Below are 9,100 nucleotides of genomic sequence, written 5' to 3'. Positions count from 1 at the left end.
GATGGGAACGAGCCAGCCCCGGCTAGGAGAAGATATGGATGGCTTGCGTGGCGGGCGTGTGGCACGCGGGGCACTCGGGCTCGGCCTTGCCGCAGATGCGCATGGCGCACTCCATGCAGAAGAGGTTGTGGCCGCAGGGCACGAGGGCGGCGATCACCTCGCTCTCGAAGCACACCATGCACTCGCGGGAGCTCTTGCGGTGCCCGTCGGAGCTGCTGGAGTCGGTGGGCGAGCCCGATGCGGCGGAGATGCTGCCGGGTAGGGAGGAAGAGGAGGAGTAACCGGTGCTGTTGGAGAAGGAGGACAGCGAGCCCTGGGTGGGCAGCCAGGACAAGGTGCTGACGGGGTCGCTCTGGATGCGCCGTGCCAAGGGGTGGTCCAGCCCCGCGGCCCCGCTCTCGGGCAGGGTGGGCGAATGGCGCGGCGTGGCCGTGCCGCTGTTGCGTCTCTGAGAGCCGTTGATGGAGGAGCAGCTGCTGAAGGCTTGCAAGGGGTTGCCCGAGCGCTCGAAGGGCGACCAGATGGTGGTGGTGGGCGTCGTGAGGTCGAGAGCCAAGAAGTCAAAGCCAAAGTCGCACTCGTCCGAGCCCATGGGCTCGCTGAAGGTGAAGCCGCCGCCGGTGCTGTAGGGGCTGGTGGGGCTGGCGTCTGCCACCCGCCCGCTGTAGTAGGACTCGGTGGAGGTGCTGCCCATGGAGCTGAGGCTGTCGTTGCGCAGGGTGGCGGGGGGGCGGTGGGCAGGGTGGGGGGCTTTGGCCCAGAGGCTGCCTGCGCTGCCCTGCAGGTCGAGGCAGACGTCGGTGCCGTTGGAATGGAAGTCGTTGTCCGCGTTGACGTCGATGAAGGAGCCGGTCCTCATGGTGATGTGCGCCTCGATCTCCTCCCGAGCGCGGTCCACGTTCTCCGGCATGCCCGTCACCTCGAAGACGGGCTCCTTGTCCCGGCTGGGGGTCACAATGTAGGTGTGCGTCTGCTGCTGGATGCGCTTGATGGTGGCTCCCTTCGGCCCCACCACCAGCCCCACCACGCGGTACGGGACCCTCACCTGGATGGTGGTCTGCCCCGGCAGGTTGGGGGGACCCTGCATCGCCCCCGTCAGCCCGTTCACTTTGTTGCGTGTCGCCCGGATCATGGAGAAGTGCTCGGCGGCAGAGAGGATCTCTCTCTTCGCCATCTCCACGTCCTCCTTCCTCCCAGTCACAATGAAAACGGGCTCCTCGCCCCTCACCGGGGTCTTGATGTAGGTGTTGGTCTTGGCACGAAGGGCTTTGATTTTGCAGCCTGCAGTGCAACAAGAAGGGGACAAAAGCACCCATGGCATGTTAATAGCTGAGACCTTGAAGGCCCTCCCCGTTCACCCTGCAGGGATGGGGAGATGCAGGACCAACAGGAACGAGCGGGTCCCTTTGGTTCTGCACCTGACACGGAAAGGAAGAGACCTTAGAGCAGCTCCAGTGCCTAAAGGGGCTGCAGGAAAGCTGGAGAGGGGCTTGGGACAAGGGCCTGTAGGGACAGGGCAAGGGGAATGGCTTGAACCTGCCCGAGGGGAGACTGAGCTGAGCTCTTAGGCAGAAGCTCTTCCCTGTGAGGGTGCTGAGGCGCTGGCACAGGGTGCCCAGAGAAGCTGTGGCTGCCCCATCCCTGGCAGTGCTCAAGGCCAGGTTGGACACAGGGGCTTGGAGCTGCTCCAGTGGAAGGGGTCCCTGCCCGTGGCATTGGATGAGCTTTAAGGTCCCTTCCAACCCAAACCAGGCTGGGACCCTATGAAAAGCTTGTTTGGATCCTGCAGGATCCTCCCAGCCGCAGCTAAACCTGAAGCCCAGCCCTGGCCAAAGCCCATCAGAAGCCAGGATGAGGGAGCTGGGTCTCCCTGCCTGGGTGGAACAGGAGGGAACCCCGGGGCAGGTGCTCCCCGTTCCGGACAGACCTGCTCCCCAGTGAGGAACATCATCCAGCAGCAGAGCCCGCTGGGATGCAGGAGACCGGGACTGTGCTGCCGGTGCTGCCCTGTCCCTTCCCTGCCATGGAGAGCTGGGCTCTGGTTGCGAGTCCCGGCAGTCCCTGGCCACCCAAAGGCTTCAGCTCCATACCAGGACTGGGTGCTGCTGCTTTCACCCTGGAGCTGTCCCTGGCTGGGAGCACAGCACCGCTCCCTGCATCCCCGCACACTCCATCCGCTCTGCCTGGGCTCTGCTGCACACCCTCATTGCATTCTCATGACCAGGCACTCGGCCCTGCTGCCACCCTCCAACAATGGCACATGAGGACCGGGGATGCTGTTTCCCCCCTCTCACCATCCCCTAAGATCTGCAGGGCACCCAAAGCAAGGCCGGCAGCGCACTGGGATGGAAGCTGCCCCATCAGAGCCACACAACTGCCCCTGTCCACTGCAAACCTCGCTGCTGCGGATCCACATGGATAAAGAGCTGCGCTCAGGTGGGGAGAGCCCAGCTCTGCACACAAACCCAACGCATCCCCAGAGCGGGAGCAGCAGCTCAGGGAGGGGATCCTGCCCCTCTGCTGTGCTCCGGGGACACCCCCCCTGCAGCCCTGGTCCAGCTCCGGGGCAGCAGCACAAGAGGGACCTGGAGCTGTTGGAGAGAGGCCAGAGGAGGCCATGGAGATGCTGCGAGGGCTGGAGCAGCTCTGCTCTGGAGCCAGGCTGAGAGAGCTGGGCTGGGGCAGCCTGGAGAAGAGAAGGCTCCTGAAGGGGAGACCTCAGAGCAGCTCCAGTGCCTAAAGGGGCTGCAGGAAACCTGGAGAGGGGCTTGGGACAAGGGCTGTAGGGACAGGGCAAGGGGAATGGCTTGAACCTGCCCGAGGGGAGACTGAGCTGAGCTCTTAGGCAGAAGCTCTTCCCTGTGAGGGTGCTGAGGCGCTGGCACAGGGTGCCCAGAGAAGCTGTGGCTGCCCCATCCCTGGCAGTGCTCAAGGCCAGGTTGGACACAGGGGCTTGGAGCAAGCAGCTCCAGTGGAAGGGGTCCCTGTGCGTGGGAGGGGTTGGAGCTGGAGGAGCTTTAAGGTCCCTTCACCCCAACCCAGGCTGGGATCCCATGATCCACACAAGTGTGGATGCTTCTGACAGGTCTCCACAAGCCCCCACCCAAGCTGTGCAATCACTGCCCCCATCACTGCATCCTTACTCAGTGAGTGCAGCAGATCCCTGCTGGAAGGGGCTGTGGGGAGGACACGGGCAGCACTGATGGATGCTCCCAGCGCAGGCACATCCTCACCGGCACCGCCAGCTCCAGGGCCCTGCCTCAACCAAGGGGCCGTGGTTTTGGCATCCCCAAGGCTGCACTTCCCCAAAGGCCGTGCCCAGCTTTAATGATGAGAGGGGGCAAAGCCGAGGTGCAAACACAACCCCACCGAGTCACAGCCCCTCGCACCAACCCCAGAGAGCACCCATGGTGGGGCTGGATGCTTCCCTCCAAACCTCCCATATTGGATCTGCAGCCTTCCCTTTGACTGTGGCCGGCTCCAAGCTGCCCATCCCATCACGCTCCGCACCCCATGGGGCTGCAGGACCATGGCTGGTCCTGTCCCAGCACCCTACAGGCTGAGGAGGCACCAGCTGCAGCCAAGCAGCAGAGTCCCAGGGGGATTCCTGCTGGAAGGAGGTGGGGATGGATGGGGCAGCTGCCCTTCCTCAACACCCTCTCTTGGCACCACCAAAGAGGACTTTGCCCTCCATCACAAGCCCCAGATCAGGGCTCCAACTATTACAAGAGCCCGTTTGTGGCTTGGAACTGAACGATCTCAAGGTCCTTTCCAACCCAAACCATTCTACGATCCTGTGAAAGCACAGCGCAGGCTGGGGAAGCACGCATGGAAGTGGCTGCATCCTCAGGATGCAGCCCTCAGAGGGCCTTGGGATGCTGGATGAGCAGAAGCTCCCCATGACGCAGCCACTGAACCCCCCCTGTGTGCTGGGTGCACCCCCAGAGCAAGAGCAGCAGCTCAGGGAGGGGATCCTGCCCCTCTGCTGTGTGAATGGGAGACCCCCCCTGCAGCCCTGATCCAGCTCTGGGGCAGCAGCACAAGAGGGACCTGGAGCTGTTGGAGAGAGGCCAGAGGAGGCCATGGAGATGCTGCGAGGGCTGGAGCAGCTCTGCTCTGGAGCCAGGCTGAGAGAGCTGGGCTGGGGCAGCCTGGAGAAGAGAAGGCTCCTGAAGGGGAGACCTTAGAGCAGCTCCAGTGCCTAAAGGGGCTGCAGGAAAGCTGGAGAGGGGCTTGGGACAAGGGCCTGTAGGGACAGGCCAAGGGGCGTTAAAGCTCCTCCAGTTCTCAGCCCCTTTATGTACTGGGAATCCGATGCAAATCCCCCCTGGAGTTCCTGGCTTCCACAACCCAGGGAGGTGGGAAGAGGCAGCCAGGCCAGTCTCAAAGGCTGTGGCAGGATGGGCACAGGACACCCAGCAGCAGCCCAGGGCTGAGGAATACAAAGGGACCGATGGCAGCCCCAGCAACCTGCAGCAAGTTTACTGATGCTCAGGCGGGCCCAGGGACCAAGCCCTGCTGTCTCCATGTGCATCCTTCCCTGGATCCCCCCTTCGAGCATCCCAACATCTTCTATGAGCTTTCCCAAAGCCTTCACAAAGCTGCACACCGTCCCTGTGTATCCGTGATGGGGAAGCAGAGCCCAGGAGAGGAGCCATGGCTGGCTCCATCCCATCAGAGGCATGTGGTGTCAGAGGGGAGAGCAGAGCCCATCACCTCCTACAGCCTCATTGGGCAGAAGCTGCTGGAAACACACCTCCAAAGCCAGGACACCAGGGAGGGAGGACGACACAACGCTGACATGCAAGAGCCAGGGCAACTTCAATAGCCAGCCTGCCCCATTATCCCTCTCTCCATTTTCCCCTGGGAAAGAAGCCAAGAAGACATGGATCTGCTTTACCCAACCTCTACCTGCTGGGCAGCTGCTGCTCCCTTCTGGAAAGTGTTAAATGAGTGCATTTAGAGGCAAGAACACTGAAGAAAAAGGAGAAGCATCCAACAGCCTTCATAGGACTGACACCAAAGAGCAGCCCCAGCCACATCCTGACTCTGCTCAATGGCTGGAAGGGGCCACCAGGACCAAAGCACCCCAAGAGCTGCCCCTCAGCACATGATGCATGGGGAGAGAAACCCCTGCCCAAAACCCTTGCAGGGCACCTGCTCCCCACCCTACCCCTTCCTACGCTCTGAGCACAGCATCACAAACATCACAGCATCACAATCGCCTGCTCCCAGGTCAGGGGGCACAGCAGAGAGCAGCTGGGGTTAACAGATTCCATACATGCCCCATCCCATGCACACCCCCTGCCAGAGCTGGGAATGCCAAACGCTGAGCCCCAACCCTTCATACCCAACAACCAACACAGCAGGGACCTGATGTGGGGTCTTCATGAGCCATGGGAAAGCAGGAGAGGGGCAGGAAACAAGAAGGGAAACCCTTGGCTGAGCAGCTCCTGCCCATAGGCTGGGGCAGCAGCGGGGGGCTCTGGTCCATCACTGGTCTCAGACCCCAACCCTCAGCATCCCGGGTGTAATCACCCCTTTGGCAGCTCTTTTCCAGCAGCCCCATGAGCCCGTGGAGCTCAGCAAGCACCCAAACTGCACGAGGGATGCGGGGCAGGTACCTTGGAGCACGTCGAGCTTGTCAGGATGCTGGAGGCGCAGCACTGGGACCTCACCACAGCCCAAACACCCGACCCCAATTGCTGCGAGGAAGGGTGGCACCCACCAACCCCAAAGCAGCCATTCCTCCAACCTCCTTGAGCCAATGTGCTTCCCAATGGAGGCCAGCATCCGTTACGGGTCTGCCTTCAACCTGCTGGTCCTGCAAATCCCACCGGTGAGGCCACCAAACCCATGTCCCCATCCAGCCCAGGCAGCAGCAGCAGCAGCATCCTCCGGAGCAGGGCACTGTGTCTTGCTCCTCTCCTCCGGTGCCATAAGGGGCTTTGGGGCCCCGGCCCCGGCATCAGGGTGGTGGGACCGGTGAGGGGTGCGTGGAAAGTTGGGAGGTTGGGAAGCGGGGCCGGCTGGGAGGCGGCGCAGGCCAATGGGAAGCGCAGAGCATGATGTCACCACGCTCATCACAGCATGGCTCTGGCTAACAAAGAGAACAATGAGGCTGCCCAGCTCCCCGCTTCCCCCTAGGAAAAGAATCCCCCCGAAGCCCCTTCTCCCGCAGCCCCACGGCTGAGGATGGGGATGGCCGGGGGGTCAGCGCAGGGTTGGGGTACCACAGCCCTGCGTGGTGAAACCACCCCAGAGGTCAGGCTCCCTGCATCCCAACTGCCCATCGCCGCTGGGATTCCTGCAGGCAGCAGCTCCTGTCCCGTTTATTCCCTTTTTTCCCCCCTTTTAAATCCCCCTCCCTTCGGGTCTTTTTCAACCCTCATTCTTATTTCCTAACGGTGGAACTTCGGTGCAGCGCTAACCGGGGCTTCCTCCAGACAAAGCCCGCACTAGGCACACCCACCATGGGCTGGGGCTGAGCCGTGCCCAGGTGTCCTTTGGTGACAGCTCAGGGCTCCCCATCAATGATCACTGATCCACCGGTGCCGTTCACACACCGGAGCAGCAGGGTTGAGACCGGGGAGGGGGGGGAACCCAACTACAATAAACCCAAGGCTTCCACGGGGAACTTCCCGTGGGCACCAAGGGCTTGATCCCCCCCGCAGCCGGTTCCCTGCTCCGGATCGGCTCTGCTGCACGTTCAGAGCCGGCGCGGTGGGGACCGGCACAAAGCGGAGCAGCCCCGAGAACCCGCGGGAGGAGTTGGAGGCCCGCGGGATTTGCCGCCGTTAAGTTTCCGCCTCCGCGTTACCGGGGCACGGAGACAAAGCCCCCAAACTGACCCAAATAACGCGGGGCCGGGCCGGGGGGTGCCTGAGGCGGGCCCGCGGTGATGGGCGGTGTTACCTTGGCGGCCCACGATCTCGGCGACGTGTTCGGAGCTGGGCACGGGCACGCACTCGGTCATGTTCACGCTCTTCTTCCTGCTCCCCAGGGCGCCCAGCGGCTCCAGCAGCGCGGCGGGCGCGGCGAGGTGCGGCCCGAAGTTACTGAAGGCGGCCGGGGGGGAGGCGGTGCCGGTGGCCGGGGGGGAGCCGCCGCCGCCACCGCCGCGCTCCCGCGCCTGCAGGCCGCCCGGCCCCGCGCCTCCGCCCGCCGCCGCCTCCTCCGTGCCCGCGCCGCCCGCCTCCGGCTCCTCCAGCCCCAGCAGCGAGAGCTGATCCAGGGCGAACCTCAGGGCGGCGGCTTCCCCCTGCGCTGCCGGCGGCGGTGGCGGCGGCACCTCCCGCTCCCGGCCGGGCTCGGGCTCGGGGGGGTCCTGCCCGGAGGGCGGCGCTGGGCTCAGCAGCGCCAGGCAGCGCGGGGGGCCGCGGCCGGGCTGCCCGCCCTCGGGCTGGTAGATGGAGCCGGGCATGGCGCGGTCTGGCCGGGGCGGTGCCGGTGCCCGCCGCACACCGCCTGCCCCGCGCGCGCGCGCCCCCGCGCCGCGCCGCGCCCCGCCCCGACGTCACCCCGCCCCGACAATGGGGGCCGCGCCCCGCCGCGCGCAGGCGCAATAGAGAGGACACACCCACCCCCAAGGCCCAACCCCCTCGGGGAGGAGGCCCCGCCCCCCCACTGACACGGGCCACGCCCCCTCTGCTGTCCCCCCCACCCCACCCCGGGAGCGCAGGGAGCAGAGGGGGGGATAGGGATGAAAGCGCCGGGACCCCCCCTCCGCTCCGCCCGTCCGCCGGCGCCAGCACCGCTGGTTCCTATCGCAAAGCGGCGATCAGCACCCAGGAGGGCGGGCGCGGAGCTGCCGGTACCCGGCTCTTCACACCGGCTCCACAACGCTCCGTCAGGAGAAGGCGCGGAGCAGGATGCCGAGAGCCGCGGGTCCAGCACAGAGCAAGACTGGAGCGATGAAGCTGCAGCAGCAACTGGCAGCACCCGGGTGGGGTGTTCCTATCCCTCCATCCATGCATGCCTCCATCCATCATCCATCCATTGTCTGTCCACTCATTGTCCATCCACCTCTCCACCCATCCATCCACCCACCCATAACTCCATTTGTCCATAACTCTGTCCATCCCTAACTCCATCCATCCATCCATAACTGCATCCGTCCCTAACTCCATCCATCCATCCATCCTTGCTCCCTCCCACTCATGATTTATCAAGTGCTTGAAACGATGGAGCTGCAGAATAGCCATTGTTCAAGTAGCCAAGGGCTATTTCCTTCTTCCAGGTTACAGAAGTGGTGACACTACTATGGCTGCCCCATCCAGTGTTCAAGGCCAGGTTGGACACAGGGGCTTGGAGCAAGCTGCTCCAGTGGCAGGGGTTGGAGCTGGATGAGCTTTAAGGTCCCTTCAACCCAAACCAGGCTGGGATTCAGAGCTTTAAGGAACCCTTCCTGGCAGTGACAGCACAGCATACTGCTGTATTGTAACTACAGAGACCAACTATCAAGCTCACCCCTTACCTCTAATGCCCGGATGCTCAAATTCCACAGGTCCCCTTCTCAAGCTTCCAATTCTCACTTCTCACATCATGGTCCTTCCCAGTCGCTGCCTTTAGGACCAATTCAACCATTCAGCTTGGGATTGGGTTTAGTTGCAAGAACCACATGTTTAGAAACCACCCCACTTCATTCACATTTCACAGATCCTGGGAAACACTGACTCATTAACGCTGCTGCTCAGTGGTCCAAACACAGGAGCCACGTGCTCTGTCCTTGTGCCTCCACGTTTTGCCCTTCAACTGGTACACTTCCCTATGGAAAGGGACCTTCACCTTCTGATACTCTGAATAAGTCACCCTAAACACCCATGGGATCTTACCAGCAAGCCAACAGCCACCAGGAACTGCCTCTTCACTTCCCATTTCTCTTACCTGCCAACTAAACCCAACACCTTGGAGCTGCTGTCATGAGAACAGGGAACCAGCTCCTTCCCCTCCTCTTTTACGTGCAGAGGTCCTGGCAGTGCCCCTTCACCAGCTCCTGCTGTCTGGGTGCAGCACAAGTGCAGGGACCTCATGGCTCCATCTGATGGAGATCTGCCTGTGTCCATCCATCCATCCATCCATCCATCCTCCTCTGTACTTA

At 62.9% G+C, this 9,100-nt stretch overlaps 1 protein-coding gene across 1 annotated transcript; it reads right to left on the bottom strand.

Annotated features, from left to right (window-relative positions):
- Window positions 1-7,443, bottom strand: MEX3D (mex-3 RNA binding family member D). The gene is made up of 2 exons (XM_061356046.1): window positions 6,916-7,443; window positions 1-1,281 (listed from the first exon to the last, which is right to left on the bottom strand). The coding sequence occupies exons 1-2, from the start codon at window positions 7,421-7,423 to the stop codon at window positions 23-25; spliced, it is 1,767 nt and encodes a 588-aa protein (XP_061212030.1). The 5' UTR covers window positions 7,424-7,443; the 3' UTR covers window positions 1-22.
- Between the last annotated feature and the right edge of the window lie 1,657 nt (window positions 7,444-9,100).

This window comes from Neopsephotus bourkii, unplaced genomic scaffold (genome assembly GCF_033783945.1).
Source record: "Neopsephotus bourkii isolate Nb327-2 ecotype Australia unplaced genomic scaffold, CSIRO-AGI_Nbou_v1 NB_838, whole genome shotgun sequence".
Taxonomy (NCBI): Eukaryota; Metazoa; Chordata; class Aves; order Psittaciformes; family Psittacidae; genus Neopsephotus; species Neopsephotus bourkii.
Note: the sequence above shows the minus strand (reverse complement) of the source record. Positions and strands in the feature narration are given on the sequence as shown.

Excerpts from the sequence above, each read along its gene's own strand:
- MEX3D (XM_061356046.1), bottom strand. The coding sequence starts at position 7,423 with ATGCCCGGCTCCATCTACCAGCCCGAGGGCGGGCAGCCCGGCCGCGGC. Across the intron at positions 1,282-6,915 it reads CGAGATCGTGGGCCGCCAAG|GCTGCAAAATCAAAGCCCTT; the intron begins GTAACACCGCCC and ends GTTGCACTGCAG.